This window comes from Anas acuta, chromosome 8, assembly GCF_963932015.1.
Source record: "Anas acuta chromosome 8, bAnaAcu1.1, whole genome shotgun sequence".
NCBI lineage: Eukaryota > Metazoa > Chordata > Aves > Anseriformes > Anatidae > Anas > Anas acuta.
This window is the reverse complement of record NC_088986.1, coordinates 12,818,692-12,838,149: the sequence shown is the minus strand read 5'-3', so window position 1 is coordinate 12,838,149 and position 19,458 is coordinate 12,818,692. Positions and strand designations below refer to the sequence as shown.

The 19,458-nt window shown below is 37.1% G+C and overlaps 1 protein-coding gene across 4 annotated transcripts in view; it reads left to right on the top strand.

Annotated features, from left to right (window-relative positions):
- Window positions 1–19,458, top strand: part of ADGRL4 (adhesion G protein-coupled receptor L4) — a 76,998-nt gene that overhangs the window by 33,201 nt on the left and 24,339 nt on the right. For 2 of the 4 annotated variants that reach the window (XM_068690112.1, XM_068690111.1), the window contains 5 exons: window positions 5,942–6,094; window positions 15,168–15,341; window positions 15,431–15,614; window positions 17,162–17,278; window positions 18,439–18,632. In XM_068690112.1, coding sequence (XP_068546213.1) covers window positions 5,942–6,094; window positions 15,168–15,341; window positions 15,431–15,614; window positions 17,162–17,278; window positions 18,439–18,632 — 822 coding nt within the window. Of the gene's footprint in view, window positions 1–5,941; window positions 6,095–12,603; window positions 12,760–13,284; window positions 13,356–15,167; window positions 15,342–15,430; window positions 15,615–17,161; window positions 17,279–18,438; window positions 18,633–19,458 lie in introns of all 4 variants that reach the window. The other 2 variants (XM_068690109.1, XM_068690110.1) reach the window with 2 other exon arrangements.

The following is a 19,458-nucleotide window of genomic DNA, read 5'->3' as shown; positions in this document are numbered from 1 at the left end:
ATGGAGTTTTCTGTGGCAAGATTTCCTGTTCAGCAACTGCATGGTCCCCTGCCCCGGGGTAGGACAAAGATGAATCGGGCCCATTATGAAAGCAATTCATATTTAAATGAGATTTTCAGCCCAGTTCTGCAGTCTCAAGTGGTTTTTCTAAGCATCTGCTCTTTCATGCTGATTTAGACCAAACTTGAATGCTGAATCTTTGGAGAATCATAAACAAATTGTGTTAAATTACCATTAATGGAAACACATCACAAGGAAGGCAAGGCAAGGCTGTTAATGGTATTGCTGTTCTTAACTCAGGCTGTGATGGCTGTAGACACACAGTCCTGCAGCACAGAAGTAATGTATGTAAGATCACCCACTGTTCTGAGACCTCCAGACAAGCTAAGCACAGCAGGGTGAGTAGCACTGGAATTTGTTTTACAGGAAGCCTTTCATTTCCTTGCTTTTGAGGGGTTAAGTGAGGCACTTCAAGTACTGTTCTCCCATGAGAGTTACACTAGGGAAGGGTAGTTTTAGTTTCCCCCAGGGGCTCCATAGCAGCTTTGGCAGCAGAGGCTGCTGTCGAAAGAGAACAGCCAAATGCAATGAATCAATGTATTCCCCAGCTGCTCCAGCTGCATTTTCTTCCTACCCAGGGCTGTCCACTTTTCAGACTACTATATGCAGTACTGGTCCCCAGCCCTGTGCTGCCACTCCCAAGCTTGATGGACAGGTATCCCTGAAAGGCCTCTCACCCTGTTTTTAAAAGGTCTGGATTGGAGCAAAATTAGATGTTTTAATTGCTTCTTTTTACATCACCTGGGGAATGCAAAGAATAGAGCAGCTTGTGAATGTATTATAGTATACTGTAATGGCCTTGGTATGAGCTGTTTATGGTCCTTAGTAACATCAAGTGTTCATTAAACTTTTGAAAATCACTCCTATGCTTGTTCAGGTATGGCTTTAGGAAACTCAGGCTGCCAAACAAACTCAAGCTCTGGTCAGAAGTCTTTAATTCATTTAAATATTTCTTCAAAATGTCAAGAGTTCACCTGGAGCAGCCAGGCTTCTGCTGCCTCAGGAAACATGTTCACTTCCTGGCCTTGCTATTGTAGTGGGTTTACATGGCAAGGTTTTGGTAGCAGGGGGCCATAGGGGTGGTTTCTGTGAGAAGGATCTAGAAGCTGCCCCATGTTTGGTAAGGGCCCCACTGCTGACCAGAGCTGAGCCAATAAGCGATGTTGTTTTGTGACTCTGTGAGAGCATATTTAGGACAGGGAAAAATATGCTGCACCACATAGCAGCTGGGAGAGTGAGAGGAGTGAGGAACAGCCTTGCAGGCACCAAGGTCAGTGAAGAAGGATGGGGAGAGGCGCTCCAGGCGCTGGAGCAGAAGTGCCCTGCGGCCTGTGGTGAGGACCATGGTGAAGCAGGATGTCCCCCTGCAGCCCATGGAGTACCACGGTGGAGCAGGGTTCCACACTGCAGCCCGTGGAGACTACAGTGGAGGAGGTGGCCCTGCTGTGGCCTGTGGAAGACCCCTGCGGGAGCAAATTCTGGGCCAGACCTGTAGCCCATGGGCCACGCAGGAGCAGGTGACCTGGCAGGAGCTGCTGCCCATGGGGGACCCAGGTTGGAGCAGTTTTCTCCTGAGGGATGGACCCCGTGGTACGGACCCATATCTGGAGCAGTTCTGGAAGAGCTGCTGCCTGTGGGAAGCCCACGCCGTATCAGTTCATCAAGGACTGCATCCCGTGGGAGGGACCCCACAGCACAGGGGACGAGAGTGACTGAGAAGGAGCAGCAGAGAAGAAGCGCTGTAGACTGACCATAAGCCCCATTCCCCCGTTCCCCTGTGCCGCTCAGGGGGAGGAGGTGGAAGAGGGTGAATGGGGGGGGAAGGTGCTTTTGGTTTCTTTCCTTTGTTTCTCACTTCTCTAGCTTGTTAGTAATAAGCAATTAATCTGTCTCACTATATTAAGTCTGTTTTGCCCGTTATAATAATTACTGCGTGATCTTCTTGTCTTTATCTATTTGAGCCCTTTTCATCATATTTTCTCCCCATTCCTCTTTGAGGAGGGGGAGTGAGAGAGTGGCTGTGGTGGAGCTCGGCTGCTCACTCGAGTGGAACCACCACAGCTATCCACGTTACAGCCTGCAAATCACCTTGTCACCAGCACTGATTACCCTGCATTGGGAACCAGGAATATGGCCTCTGCCAGAGAAGTAGTGCAGGCCAGAGAGCCCTGAGAGCTCAGCCTGTAGCCTAGCCAAGGCCCTAGTATATGGGAGCTCTCCCTAGTAGCTTTGGGAGATGTAGGTCTAACTTTGATCTAAGATTTCTGAGAATTCCAGCTCCTGCAGAAGAGCCAGGAGCATTGATGTTAAGGGTTGCGCAGCTGCAGAGCTGGCTTTCCAATGTGATGGGTTCCAAAGCTGCCTGCCATGAGTGCTGGCACAAATACTGCGTAGATATTATCTATTTGTCTATATAGAGAACTGGAAGATATATGGTCATCATTGCCATTGTAAAATATTTTGTGTAAAGTCAGGCAGATTATTTAAAAACATCTAGTCAGACTGCATATGAAACTTGTTTCTTTTGGAAACCTTTCCCTTACTTGCCTTTCTCATTAGCCCAGTACTTTTCCACAGTGAGCACCACTTTGGGCCAACTTACATCAGTGACTTTTATACCATTAATTTTGATGGAAGCAGGATGTGGTCCAGTAAATTATCCCCCAGCACAGTCTGCTCAGTATAATATTAGACCATTGGACTAGTGAAAAGAAAGTTCCTTCTGAATTTAACTCCTTAAAATATCCATTCTTGTGCTTGAAGTTTAAGTTATTATTCTTCTCAGATGTTTTTGAGGTTTCTTAAATTGTCTGATAATAAACAAGAACACACATCTTTAACAGTATGTACAGCTGGCTTCTGGGAATCATACCATAGTAAAGATGTGCTGGACTTCATTTTCTATTATTTAAACATCTTATTTTCCACTTCTGAAAATGGAATAAAATTCCATTCTGTTTCTGAATGTGCCCAAATTTTCAGTCATTTTATATATCCCCGTATTTCTTAATTATACCTTATTGCATTTGTCTACATATTCTGAATGTGACAGTTCATGGTATGACTTCTAATTGTTGTTCCTCCACAATGAGTATATTTATTATGAAAAGGGGATAAATCCCTTAGCATGACAAGAAACTATGATCCATGGTCATTAATAAGAGTACTACAGAATAAACTATCAAGCTCCTCCTCAAGTCTAAATCCTGCCAATTCTATGGTTTAAAGCCACTGAAGCAGGTAAAGAGTTGCTGAAATTTTACGTTGTGCAGACTCCATCCATCCTGTTTTATCTGGTACACGTGTATGACTGATATTTCCTTTGCTATCCCACCTCTTATATAAACTATTTAGGATTAAAAGATCATTTATAAAATACCCTGAATTATTGTTTTGTGGAACAGACTGATAAAGTATCCTGCTATTTGGTACTGATAACATGCATGTAGACAAGCTAGTCTTCTAAGTTAGCTGTAGAAGATACTTGTCTTCTCCTAGGAAAATAAGAAAAACCTTTTCCTTAAGGTTCTCTCAATAAGCCTTCTAAGACAATTTAGTCACCAATAAAATTCTTACAGGTATTCTTAATTTTGGAGGAAAAAAATACCAATAATCCAGTAATTAATTAGGCAGAATTGTAAAGATTTTATTGATGATGACTGCATGAGTCATTTGATATTGTCTGTAAGTTCTTTGGGACACCTGGAAAGGTAATAGTGATGGGCTGAGGACCTTCATTCTTATATTTGAGCTCCTAGGAAACAAATCCAAAAGAAGAGTTCTTGAATGTATCCTGTAGCTTTTATCTCCTCAGCTCTATAGTTTCCCTGCTTTGAATGAAGCCACTGATCACTGTCCTTCCACTTCTTGTCTTCCATGACTCCTATCCCAAGAGCTTTCCAAAGCCAGCAGGTATTGCTCTCTATGAACTTCCCAACATCATATGCCAGACTGGACTTACCGTATTCCCATGCTCAGTTTCTGAACTTAGATTAGTACCATTTTTTCTTCCCGTCTTACTTTCATTTAAACTAATTTGGATTTACCTTGGCATTCTCTAAAATCCAAATTATATACCTTCTCTGCTGCATTCTCATGAATATCAAAGCTGTAAAATAAACATTGATGGCATGTGTTGGCAGAGTGTTTTTTATACTTAGTGGATTTCTCATTAAATTACATGTATATTCAATTTTAGTTATAATGAGTATAATCTATTTAATATTGTTGACCCAAATTCTCCTGAGGAATGCTAACATTGTGAATTGATATTTGATTCAACAGTATAACATTCAAAATCATGTCAGACTTCAGTTCAGAAAAATGTCCTGTCCCAGGGTTACTCTGTGGGTTGAGACTAAGTTACATTGCAGGAATGTATTCCTGTAATGCTTTACAGTGTTTGATGTACTTTAATCTTACACCTTCCCTAACTTACAGGACACTATACTTATCTGTATCCTATCTCTGCAAACACCTTATAAGAACACTGGCCATCAGGAAGCAGAAGGCACCTTCCTGATACTCATCCTTGGGTGTCTTTTCTGAAGTCATATTTCTCCCTGTCATGCTCCTTAATCGTTCTTCTTCTGCAATAAATTGTTATTTCTCTCCCTGTTAGAATTCTTTCCTGTCCTTCATTGTGTTACGAGTACCTTTTGCTTGAGAACAGGAACAAAATCCCAACAGAGTTCAACAAGCCTTTAACTCTTCCCTTTTCAGGATGCAGAAAATAGAGAACTCAGTGTCTTCTTGTTTGGGAGAGTTTGGTTTGTTTGCTTGCCTCAGAGTTTTGGGGGTGCTTTGGGAGAAACAGGCTATTTGAATGATGACATTATTGGTATTGAGTGTTATTCCTAGTTTGATAGTGTTTCTGGAGAAAGAAGCTTTTGAAATTTTCTCAAGTTTGGTCTGAAAATTATTTAATAGACAACAGGGACCTTGAAAAATTCTGGAGAGGAAACAGTTTTATTGAGTCATTGCAGAAGATCAACTGTATGGTATAAAATATGTTTTTATGATTTCATTTGACCTTTGATCAAGCTAGTGGATCCCCATGTTCACAAAGATGGCATATGCAGAGACTCTGCAGAGGGGAAGTAGCCTTAAAACTCATGCATATGGCTCCTTTTTTCATGTATCATTACAGACCTGGGACTAGCCCTGTAAAATAGATCACGTAATTCTGTATGTACAAAATTGATGATTTACACAGTACTCACTAAAATGTAAAGACCAAGCCATGAATCGTGCTCATCCATTTGTTAAGATCTTTGGGATACCTAAAAAATATATATATGAAGACTCAAGTCAGTAAGACAAATTTTAAGTAAGACAAATAATAAGTTTATTGTCTGGGATTGCTGAGAAATACCACAGAAAGTCTTCATGAAGTAACTGTCAAGTAAGCTACATTGATCCTGCTTTAGTGTTAGGGAGTGAAGTGGGTTACTTCTTGATGTCCTTTTGATATCTGTTTTCTATGATTCTGAATTCCCAGATGCATCCTCAGTGTGATTTCCTACCTCTACATTTGTGAAGGCCATGCAGGTACCAAAAATGTTATCAAAATCAACCATGGCAGAATATGCATTTGCAATAATCCTTTATTCCAACTGAATATCCAATTAAGACATTCATTTCAGTATCCCATCAGTTTTCTCATTTGTTGGCTCATGCAGGATGAGGGCAGAGAAGAGCTGCTGAACACCTGCTTACTTCCTTGGCAACGGGAAACCTGTACAGACAAACACCAAGAGTGCCAGCTCAGCATTCAAAACTTATATAAGTAAAATTCCGGAGGCCAAATTAAGCGTTTACTTGGCTGTTTTCTTCAATCGGTAAATGCAAATATATTTCTCTGTAATTTATGTCTTGACAGATGATAATGAATGTGAAAATGCTACTCAGCCTTGTGGAGAACACGCCAATTGCACAAACACTGTGGGAAGTTATTTCTGCATGTGTGCACCTGGTTTCAGATCTAGCAATGGTCAACAAACTTTTGTACCTAATGATGGAACCTCCTGTGTGGGTAAGTTATTAATGTCTACCAGCTAGCTTTACATTGTCACTCTTCTCTTATTGCTTCTGTTAATTATAGAAAACTAGCAAAATGCATTCAGATTTATTAAGTTTGGAGTCTGAATGTAAAATTCCCACAATTTAGACTAGTACAAATTTAAAATTCCTGTTTTCAGGCACACTGATAACACAACAGCTATGACTGTTTTCAGTAACACTTCAGACTTGACTCCGCGTGAAATATTTTTAATACACTTATCATAGTTTTAGAGAATGGGTATATAGTTAAGTTAACATAGAAATCCCCAATCCCCTCCCATTTAAGCCATAGTTTCACTGATAGGTGGTCATATTCCTTAAAAAAAAAAAAAAAAAAAAAAAAAAAGGCAGAGTGACAAAGTATTCTTCATTCAAGTCACTCTGGACCAACAAAACTCCCTATACATGTGACCTGCTTGCTCCCAATATTTTTTTGTTTGGGTCTTTTTTGGATATTTTCAGTAATTTTTCCAGTCTGACCAAAAGCAGTAAATAAATAAATCAGTAGTACTCCTTCCTCCTGTCCCATCCATCCATCAGCTTCTGTTTCTATAACAGTTGGATGGATCATGTTCAAGATTAAAGAGGAAGAAAAATTCTCTGGAAAAAATGTTATTTGTGAACATCTATGCAATCCTTTAGGATTTCCTTTGAATGGAAGAACTGTAACTATTTCTTTTTTTTTTTTTTTTTTTTCAAACTCCTGGTAATTTTCTCTATGTGTTGCAACAGTCCTCAGGGAATGGGAAAATGGGAAATAAATCTATTGCCCTTTACACCTTTATGCTGACTGTCTCTCATCCGAGATATGTCTCCTGTGAGCGCTGACAACCTCTCTTCTTCTTACTGTTTTTAATATCAGCAGAATGGCTGCATATTAAGCCAGAAAGTGATCTAATCAACATTTCTGGCCCATTGCTCACATCCATCTAAAAGAGCTCTGCTTTACCCAGTCACTATGAATCGTTCATAAATTAGCTGAGATTGAGACTGTTAGCACATCAAGCTGTAAATATTCTCATGGTTTCTGGCCCACGCTTTGATTTTTACCAGTTATGACATTTCCTCAGCCTCAGAAGTTTTCAAAGTTATTTCTCTGACTGTTCTTGTGTCACATTAGCTTTTTACCATTAACTTGATTTTTCCTTTTTTCATCCCCCTTTTTCCTTTACCAGACAGACTGATATTTTTAGACTGAGGGTTAGTTTACCACATTTCTTTTGTTTTTTTGCAAATTTATATGGGAGGAGCTGAGAGCTTCCAAAATTCACACTGAAATAAAAAATTACCTGTGGGTACCTTTTCTCATTAAAAGAGTGTACCAATTACTTTACCAAGCAGTAAGTCCTAAAGACAACCTTTTGATCCACAATTAAGTTTCCACTTTATCAGTCAGGAAAACCATAAAAAGATATTTTGTACCCAATGGATCTGCTGCTACAGGTAGTAGATATGACTTGCAGCTGACAGAAGTGTATTCAGGCTGTTCTGAACACAGCTGAAGCAGATACCAAGGTTATAATTCTTACCACAGTACAAGTAACACAGTACAAAGAAAACAACAAAGGTACCAGGTATACATCCCACTCAAGTATTTTTAGATTCTGCAAAGTTTTAAGTTTTCTTTTTTAATATTTGAGTGTGTATGTGTATATACATACAGAGATATAGAATGTATATGGCAGTAACTTTAAAAATACAGTGATTCAATTTTGGAGAAAGCACCATTACGCAATCTATTTGTTTCTAAACAAATGACATCAAGCCTGTCTGGAATTCCTAGTGGTACAACTGTGGTATATTATAGAATCATAGAATCATAGAATATCCTGAGTTGGAAGGGACCCTTAAGGATCATCAAGTCCAACTCTTGACACCGCACAGGTCTACCCAAAAGTTCAGACCATGTGACTAAGTGCACAGTCCAATCTCTTCTTAAATTCAGACAGGCTCGGTGCAGTGACCACTTCCCTGGGATATCACTACGTGAGTCCATTTCAAAATCTGTGTGCATACGCATTTTCATTCCTCTACTCTTTGGTCATTATTACTAATCTTCCAACTACAAAGTGACAATAATCTCAAGGTAGCGGTTCAAGAATTTTGGGAAGTGTCAGTTCCCCAGAACGTTAGGTTTTGCATTGAGCATCAGCCAGTATTTCAATATGTTATCAGGCAGAATTGGTAACGAGATGACAATGAAAGATGTAGATAGAGGAGGAACTGGAGAGTAGGAAGGGAGTGAGAGGGAAAAAGAGGAGAAAGGAAATGAAGGGCTGGGGAGGTGGGGAGAAATGCAAATATATGATATTGCTGAAGATGACATTTTTCTGCTGTCCTAAATATGAGCTATTAAAATCTATTTGCTGTGTAAAATCCATGTTTTTTCTTAGACGTCACATTTTATTGAATGTTCAGCTGCAGTTAAAAAACTACTACCCTACTTTTTTCACCTCAGTCATCAAAGTAAAAATATGAAAATGGCCATCTTTAAAATGAACATGACATCCATGCCGCTCTGCCTTTTCCAGGAATGTGCTATTAGTTTTCTTCAGCTTTTTATCAGCTTCTTCTGAGAGTACTGGGAAGGCAGCCATTCTCTATCACATCTTTTTCTGTGACAAGAGAGTTGTACAGCGGATAGGATATAGCATTACGCCACACTGCCAAGTTTTCTTTTACTTGTGCTGTTCTTAGGCTTTTTCATTTCTACTTTGTGTATGCTGCTACCGTCCACAGTATGGAGACATGGGGAGGGACATCTAGTGCTTTGCAATCAGACTTTTCAGTCGCTTGCAAGCTACTAATAAGCAGAAGGTATAATGTAGACATCAAGCTGTCTTGACTGACTGGTGAAGAATCAAAGCGATGTAGGTACAATCCAGTAATTGGCAAGACTGAACATAATAACTGTTCTCAGTACTTTTAATTTAATTGGAATTTCCTTGCCTGCTGCAGTAAATGAGGAGTGACAAAGCACAGAAATAAAATAAAAGGCTATAAATCTATTTTCACACTAGCCTAAGTGGTGTTGGTGATATCATTTTCTGATCAGAGCTATTATAAAAGCTTCAAAGTTCAGTTCCGGGATTTGTTTTGAATATTTACTAAAAGGCCAGGGCTTTTTGCAGAGCTATGGAAAATGCTCTTCTGTTTCAAAAGCTGCTATTCTTCAACCTTTGCTCAGGAATGTTGTCTGTGAAGACTGCTCACACAAGCCTTGGCAGCCCAGTCCTGCTCCCATAGTAGATCAAGGAGGATGGTTTGAGATCTTAGCCTGAAAGCTCCAGTGAAATTGAATTGCTGAAAGCACTGACAAGCTGTTGTCCATGTGTGGTCCAACAATTGCATATTTCTTTAAAAAGGCATAGCTACAAAATATAAAGAAACAAAAAACTACAGCTACTGCATGGAATATTTCAAAGCAGGAACTTAAAAGCAGCATTCTTGCAACTGTCACAAATCATTGGCTGCCCCTGAAAATCTCATTGATTTAGAACGAATATGAAGCTGATTAGTGCCTTGCAAGATCAGGCATATTGCCTTTTAATTTTGTCATCCAGAAGATTTTTTCTCTGGGAAATAGTAAATTAGGTAGGCAGGATATGGATTCATTCCATATGGACAACTCAACTGCAGAAAGTCTATTTGCATATACTCGACAGGGTGTCTCTATCTGACTTTAAATAGCCATCCTGTTGCCAGAGATGTGCCTTGGTGCTTGAGTTTCTCCTGTTATTTTGGATAATCCTGCTTTCTCATTAAAATCTCCATTACACTTAATATGTGAAATAATTACAAAAATAAGGGTAATTTGTATGAATGCCCAATAATGACAAATAAATGATTTATCAAACTAAGCTCATGAAAAACAAATTATCATTATAATTTTGAAATACTTGGAACATTAAATCACACGGAAACCTGATACCTAGCAATGGCAATCTGGAAAGTATCCAAATATTTGTATATTTGGAAGTCATTTTAAGTTTCAGCAGAGCTTGTTTTCATTTGCTGATGTTTTAGAACTGTGTTACATACATACTGAATATTCTGTTCAGACCTATTGGTCTTCCTTCACATAGCTGACAAGGCCAGAGAAATCTTAACATAAAGCTGATGTATTTCCTTGTTATGCAAACTGGTATCGTCATGTTTTTCACCCTTGGCACTTCAATTCACTCAAAGTTTGTCTGCTTCACACTGAGTCATGCAACAGGGCACTGAGAGGCAATTGTTTCAAAAGGAGCTTTATAATTTATTGATGTGAGAGGTTATTTAAATGCCAGGAGCAAGAACTGTAGCCTTTATCTTTAAATGGCAGCATTTAATTATGAGGTAGCCTGTGTCATAATTTTTTCCCCCTTTTCTTCACTTTTGCCAGATTCATTGAGGTATAACATGGTTAGCCCTGTGACTATGAGTACTGAGGCCACAGGAACTGTCCAGATATGTGTAATAAAAAACTCAGCTCCTTGAAGTGAAACATAAGCAGCTGGGGTCATCGAAACAACTTATTATCCTAGTGCAGATAGTAATAATTTAGACTCATTCAGTAAGCTTCGTGCTTGTGCCCACCCACTCAAGTACAGATTCCTTCGTGACTCTCCCAGAAGAGCAGAGGTGGTTTTCTGGGGAGGGAAATGCTCTTCCAGCCCTACCATGTTTCAATCTTCAGTGCCCTTCCAGCTGCACCATGCTGGCATCTCAACAGCTTTTCAAGGGAAGCTTCTGAACCCCTGGTTGAAAATGCAGCATTTCAGGTGCAAAGGGGAGCTACCGTTAAGTGAGGAAAACAGGGATGTGAAAGTGAGGTGGGACCTCAGGCCATCTCCTTGAACCCCTGGGAGACATATATGGTTAAAAGCAGAAGACAGGGAGCTGGAAAAGTAAGCACAAAACAACAGGTTGTTGGGATATTCCACTAAAATTTCAAACATAGTTTGCAGTTACCTCATATTAGGGGGGGGAAATTAATCTGATTGTTTCTGGAGGCTCTCTTGCCATTAGTAAGAAATGTTTTACAAACTTACCAAAAATGTTGTCCAAAAAAGCAGATGGCCCCCAGGTACCCTTCAGACATCTTTCTTCATTCCCTGGATACATCCACAGGCATGCAGTATATTTTTCTAGTCTCCCACAATTTCTGTTTCTCTAACAACCTTATTTCACATACATTATTGCTCTTTTTGTTTTGAAACATTTCGAACATTCATTTTGAAAACCACCGGCAATCTTGTACCAAGAGTATGAAAATAGTTCCTGTATGCAAATGGTGCATTTCCAGCCCCCTGTATCTTCTGTTTTTTTGATCTTAAAAGTCATCTGGCTGCATAAAGGCCTCCTATCAATTCATGTAGCTATTATCCTCCAATAATCAGCTTATCAGTTCTCCTTTTTTTTTCCACCAATTTCTTACCCAAGATCATTGTCAATCCAGATCTTAATGTGGTTTGTCTTCCTCTCCAGTTCATCTGTTTGCCTCTCTCTTCTTCTACCTTGTCTTGGTTCAGTTCTCAGCCTATTTTCCTCCCGGTCTGCTCCTTAATATTTGTTCATCTGTCACTTCATTTTTCCGTTCTTTTTGTCAGATATACCTGTCCCAACACTGTTCACTTTTTTCTCCTTTCCAGCACAGCATTTCACAGCCCATTACTTCACTCATCAGAATTATATGGTGCTGTTCCCAGTTTACTTTCTCCAGTGAATCCATTGAGTTATTTGATCTCTGTCATCAGCCAACCAAATAATGCAAAATAATCCCTACTGCAGCCAGTTAGTGCCCAGCCTTTCTAAACTGATCAGTTTGTGGATTCCCTTACCAGAATTCATGAGGTTTGCTCTTGGATGGTGCCTCACACAGTTAGTGAACATGTCTAGCAGCAAATTATTTAGAAGGGCAAAAGCCATTTTAGGCATATGCAATTAAATTAAATTAAAATTAAATTAAATTATAAAAAAAAAGACATGGCAAGTGCTTTAAAGGGCGCAGAGCTTAAATCTTAGATTAACGAGATGTATACAGTGATCTTTTGTAGCATCTTTTTAAAGCTGTGACTTAAAAGAAAAGACAACTGTTTTTTTTCTCTTTACTAACTGAATAGTAAGGCTGAGAAAATCTGTTTAGTCTAATCTCTGGAAAATGGATTTCAGATGATTTGCATCATGCCGAGCATTTTGTTACGATAGAATTAACATTTAAACTTACAGTTTTAAAATATGAACAATACAGTATTTTATAGTAATAAATGTGGTAGTATAAAAATATGATCAATTATGATTTATCCTTCTAATCTGTAAGTATTATAATTGGCAGGTGTTTTGCCATTAAGTTTTCCTTTTTAGTTTTTGCTTTTTTTTTTCTTCCATGAAATTTTATTATGAAACCGCTTGCAGTATGCAGGGCTATTATCAACAAAGCAGCAAGGTGTTAGTCTGTAAATACTTAATAAAAAATTCAATTTCTTACGATATTTGCAGATATAGATGAGTGCAGCAATGAAGGAACTGTTGCCTGTGGAGCTCATGCAAAATGTGAAAACGTGGATGGAGGGTTTAACTGCTCCTGTAAGGAAGGTTATCAACCATCCACAGGAAAATTGCAGTTTAAGCCAAGTGATGGCACTTCCTGCCAAGGTACATGATATTATAAAGGTTTATGTGTTATTATAGAGCTACATCTTCTGAGAAACCCACCAGTGTCTCTTTATCTTCTGTTAGATTAATCAGTGAGACATAAAAAAGAGGCAAGGCAGTCACATCTACATTTCCTGAGAATAGAATCATTTTATAAATGTATTTTTGCTAAACAGAGTGGTGAAATCCATTTGGAATAATGGATGTCTCCTCACAGTCATCAAACCTGTATTCCTCTGTAAAACTGAGCTCTCTCTCATTTGTGGGAGTCCCAAAGAAAGGGGCCAAACTCTCCACCAGAGCAAAACAAAAGCTCAGGTTCCATCCCCATGTTCCTTTCTGTTGAACAAGTAGCACATGTGGCCAAGGCCAAGTCTTAGTGGTTGAATTTGAGAAAGGAGAGCATGTGCATGGATTCAGAATGCTGGTGGTTTGGGGAGTTGCTGAGACAACAGTTTTTACGATGAGTATATATTGAATATTAATTAAACTGCAATATATAATTAGTTTCTTTTTAACTTACAGAAAACCCGAAGGCCAAGTGTGAGTTATACAAAGACTGTATATCTGAACATATTAATAGAACCTTAGCTGGAGTAAGTAACATTGGTTTATAGATTAATCTGCAAATCCTTTAATTGTTTCTGTTTGAAACTCTTATTTCAATTATAGTAGTTCTTAAGGAGCATTTAATGAATGCTTGAAGCATACAATTGAACTTAAACATGTTTACAGAAGTCTTTTTAATAATTTCAAATTATTATGAACTGGGTTCCATGTTCAAATCATGGTAATAACTTGCTCAGAATCTGTGTGTTCAGTTTCAAACAAAGTGAGTCATGATGCATGAAAAATTCAGAAGTGTGGTAATCACTCAACTCTTTCTGTAATTTCTGAAGTTACACATTGCTGCATGTACTGATGTGCAATTATTTGCTTGTTCAGAGTGAAAGGCAGCAAGATAGCTTACAAAAGCAATGTCAACAAGTGACAAAATAGAATAACATTCTGGTATGCTACTATATTTCCTTCTCAAAGTATAGTATGTAAAGTGGCACAGACTTTATAGACTCAAAGACTCAGGATTCTAGATACTTTCAACAGAAACTGAGATTTCCTGATGCAAATACAATAAATAAATAAATAAAATAGTATTTATTAGTCTACAACTATAGTAATGTCTAATTTAAAATGATAAATGAAACATAAGCATAAATAAATTAAAACCGATTGCATAGGTTTGCATTTTATATTAGGCTGTTTGCCTAAGTTACCAGATTCAGAAAGATATTAAATTAAAAGCTTTTATTTGCCTATGTTTTCTTAAAATGTGTGTTAACCAAGGATATAGTACATCATATTAATATGCATACTATATTTACTTGAAAAGACATGGTGAATGCCAACATCAGGATCATTAGAGTAAGACTTTTCTTAATGTGTGGTCAAACTGAAGTCAAATCAATGCAATAACTCAAAATACCTCAGTTTTATGTAAATAACTCTTCCAGATTTTACCCTGTTTTTTAGCCTGTGTTCTAGTTCTACTCAGATGCAACCAAAGACAAAGCAAAACCCACAAAAGCTACTCAGTAGCGGAGACTAGGTCTTAGCAAATTCTATGTTGAGAGTGTTTTTGGATCAATAACATCTCATTAGATTTCAGTATCAGGAAGTATGAATTCTTTTCTTGTTCATCTATGACACTGGAAATTGCAGTCTCAATCTACATCTCACCCTCTTTAGCCTATTACTTCTTAAACTAATCATTTTATGTAAGTACATTTAGTAGCTCATAAATTTTAAACGGTGAGGGGGAAACAGGCAGTAGAGTTCTACTGAACTCAATGCTTTATGATCTGCATTTGAAAAAATAAAAAACAAAAAAACATACTGCCCATCTGCTCCCAGCTCTTCAACTAAATTTTAACAGAAAAGAGTCAACTAAGTTATCATATCATTGACATTTAATTATTTTTGCATAACATTTACTAGTCCGTTTTGGAGCATTACGCTAAATAAAACTGAGCTGCTGTAGTGATAAAAAGAAAAAAAAAAAAGTGTAACGATAGCGCACAAGTTCTTTTTTTTTTTACCATAGTTGCTTGTTAGGATTATACCAGACATGTCTCTCTTTTTTCTTTTTCTTTTCCTTTTCCTTTTTTTTTCTTTTCCTTTTTCTTTTTCTTCCTTTTTCCTTTTTCTTTTCTTTTTCTTTTTTCTTTTTCTTTTTTGTTTTCTTTTTCTTTTTCAAATTTGTTAAACTCTTTTTTTAAATAGTGTTGTTTTTTATGTACAATGCCTTCTGTTATTTTTAATTTTCAGAAATCAGTTATTTGTACAGGGCTTACTTTCACACACAGAGGCTTTACCTGTTTTATTAACTTGTAGGTTCCTGTATTTTTCAGATTAGTCATTTAAAAACACCCCTGGAAATGCTTCAAGAAATTAATAAGAATACTTTGGGACCACTGTTACCTGTAGATGTGATTTCATATGTTGAAGCATTATCTTATTCATCGCTGAATACCATGCATTACTCAGTTCCTGACAATGAAGCACTTCGTAATACAACCATTACTGTGAGTGGATCAAGCCTTAAAGATGTGCTCTTCTTTCCTTTACAAGTAGTGTATGACTCTTACACTTAAAAATACTATTTTATTTACAGGTTTTGGTTAACACTGTGAATAATTTTTTACAAAAAGACAAAATCACAGTCTGGGAAGCCCTTCCTGTAGATAACCAAAGACAGAGCCTGACTAAGCTTCTGCATACTGCAGAACAAGCAACACTTCTCATGTCACAGAACTTCAAAAAGACAACACAGCTAGATGCTAATGCAAGCGACATAGGTAAGATAAAGAAAATTAATCTAAGGTATACTTTAGATGTGAATTACACTGAGGAGTTTTTCAGCACAATTATAAGATTAGAAATGGTGTTATGTGAAACACACAGGTGTTAATTTGTATAAATTTCATAACTAACACCTGACTTTCAGTTATAGGTATCATAATTTTCAAAGATTGAACATTTAAGCCCAGAAAAAAAACAACCTTGAGAGGCAGTGGGAAGTTGTCTTTTCAGATTGTCTTTCAATCTCTCATTATAGTCACACTGTTGTAATAAGTATGGATTCATCTTACATACACAAAAGTATCCTGAACATAATATTCAGAGAAACTGCAGCAGAAGCTGGAATTGCTCTTTTAAAGCTTTTTGGCTCTTTTTGGTTCATTGAAAGAATTTTAAATAAACTTGGAATAAGAATGTGAGTCAGATCTTTTGTGGCCTTGTTTTCAAAGAAATTTCTAATTGTAAGAGAAATTTCGAGGACAAGAATTGGGTATATTATATCTTAATATAATATATATCTTGGGTTTATTTTATTCTCTTTTCCAAATTAGTCCCAAACACTAAAATTGTTTGCTATTGATTCTCAGCATTAATATGTTTTCTGTGGGGCTCATATATGTCCCACACATCTATTTTGGGACAAGACTACAGTGTTACCTCTCTCTCTCTCTCTCTCTCTCCATTACTTTTTATGGTGCAAGCTCTTGAACTACAAGCTTTTCAAAACTCTTAACTGCAAAAAAAAAATATTTCTTATGTCCTCGCAAACATTTTCTGACAGCTGGTCTATCGAATAGTTCATATTACTTTTGTGTGCTGTGCTATAAGCAATGCAGATGGTCTAGCTTAGTGATAGTCCTCCATCAGTCAAGTTTTAGATTTGTTTATTGTTATTTAATTTTGTTTTTTAAAAAAGACCTGATTGCCTTTTTTTTTGTTCCTGTCCTGGGTGATTGAAACTCAGCACTATAATGAACCAAGTAAAGAGCTAGATGTCTTCTAATGTAGTTTTTGTCCTAAGGGGTGATGCTTGTTTGTTTGCTTTTTGACAAGACATATCATTATTTCATGGTGCAATGTGCATTTGGTATCATGGATAGATAACTATAAAATATATACATTTCAAAAATTGGCTTTTATCAAAAGTTACTATTCAGTAGAGAATTTTATGCTTTGCTTTTTATAATTGTGATTTGTGGTCCCTTTCAGAAATGCATTTTTAATAAAGCAATAGTTCTTCCTAAAGTAACTTACATTATTCTTTCCAGTGCCTAATTTAATGCAAGGTAAATAAAAGACTATATTTTTCATGGAAAGAGTAAAAAGTATGAGATCAAAATGTATGCATGGAAATCACAAAATCTAGAGGTTTAAGCAAACATGCTATATTAATAGCATTTTTCTTGAAAAGTTTGGCACCGTGATATATTCTTAAAATTCACAGTAATTATACAATGCAATAGAACATTTATTAACCCAACTGTAAATTATCTTAGACCATAATGTAGCTGTGATTTGTACAGTATTTTTTTTTCTTTTGCAGCACTCAAGGTTTTCACTTTTGATTCACACCACATGAAACACATTCACCCTCATGTATACACGGGGGGAGATTATGTAAAAATCTCCCCAAAAAAGAGAGAGGAATCTCATCCTAATGGTAAGAAACAAAGATTAGAGAGCTGGGGGGGGGTGGGGGGAAGGGGGAGGTAATAAATGTCTTGGATAGATTGTACCTACTACCCAAATGTGCAGTTTACCAAGACTGAGAAGCAGCCCTGTTGATTACAGTCAAGGCATTTTTATCACCATCTCACCTACCCCTTTTTTATCTCAACATTGTTATTTCTACTGTTATTTCCAGTGACACAATGAATGTCTCACAGGGATGACCCATTCGTTTTATAACTGGATATCGGTACCAGGGTTCTGAATTTTATCCTTTTCTTACCCAGGGATCTACTGTCTAACTTTGGACCAGCCCCTTCAGCTCCCTGTGTCACTCCAAAAATTGGACCATCTTTTTTATTTAGAGAGTAGCTCATTAATACAAGAATGTGTTCCCCAGTATTAAAACCAAGAGGCTCAGATCTTGGCTTGGACCTCCAAGTACTGCAGAAATGGCTTATCGTTCATGATAGTCTATCACTAAAATAAAATGAATGTGTTTAAAAAGCTTCAGAATGAATGCACCTAAACCAATAAACACCATATATATATATATATATATATATATATACACACTTATATACACATATATATATATTAACTCTTAATCTTCCAGATAATCCAAGCTTCTCTACCTATCAGCACCTACAATTAAGGTTTATCTTGGTATAGGGAAGAGAAGCATGACATTTTCTCTGATCAGTATTGCACCCTAGAATAATTTTGCTTTCTGTTTCCTTGTGTCATCTTCTAGCTTGACTGTAATGGAAGTCAAAGCAAGCCATGTACTTCAGAGGGGTCCAGGTCTGAGCTATTTTGGTTCATGGGACCTGATACCACGTGCGCATCGAATTGTTGTACAGCAGCAAGCATATATATTACTCTAGAAAAAAAAAATGCATATATATCTAATTAGAATTTCCAGCATGAACACACATTTGTAATTCTAATGGTAGTTGCATTGTTTTAAATAAAGCTATATTTCATTCTCTAAAACATTTTTATAAGTATTCTACAAAGATTCCATCTGTTTTGCATATTTTATGCAATAGCAGTAATAATGTCTATTGTTTATTGTTTCCTTAATGTCTTCAATTTTGTTCTTCTATAAAAAACCCACAAACTACTAAACATGGTCTGTTTGATTTATAGGCACTGTTGCAGTTGTCTTTCTGCGGTATAGCAATATTGGTTCTTTGCTTTCATCGCCTAAAAACCGCTCCTTGAAAGATAGTTCAGAACAGAGGCAGACAGTAAGCTCATCAGTTATAGCTGTTGCAATTAGCTCAAATCCACCTACACTCTATGAGCTCGAGAAAATAACATTTACCTTAAAGTATGCCAAGGTAAGTTTTTGTTTGTTTGTTTGTTTTTTATCAACTTCAAAACAAAACAACAGATAATTGTTGTGTGTTATGTAACCATACCTGCAGTGTATGATATATTGAGACATAATTCTGTTATTTGCTCTTGTGAGTTTAATCATATTAGAGAAATAATGATAATCTCAAATGCGGCATCCTAAGTGCAATATACTAAATACTATACTGCTGGAAGGTTCTATTAGACTAAAGCAAGGAGAACAATACCATCTTTGCTGGACTGCAGTATGAATAAAATGTAGTTGCCTGAAGCAGAGAATATTACAGGTTCCTCATTATGTAGGTCTTTTTTTTTTGTTTTTCCTGAAAGTTTATCAGATAATTAAACATATATACTGGGGGGAAAAAAAAAAAAAAAAGGAAAGAAGTAATGTTTCAAAACTAATTCGAAAAGTTATCTTGCACCTAGGAGGTAATAGCAAAACCAATAGTATAGCACCGTTGCAACTTCTGAAATCTGAATACATTACTCTAAAACTGAAAGTTTTACTTCCAGTATACAAAGATTTTTCTGGCTTTACTTGTATGTGGAGAACATTCTTACATGGAATGAAGACCTATCTCAAACATAACAAGAAAGTGACTCTATGCGGGGAGGTGGACATAAGGACAAAGTGTTAACCTTGTTTGCCCAGCTTTTAGAGTTACTTGCCTTGTAATATTTGAGATAGTGATCACATTTCTATAAATGTGCATATATTTATATGGCATCTGTTACAGTGGGGACCTGATCTTTTATTAGTGTTAGTATGCACTATCATTAATAAATAATATTAATGATCTTATTCAT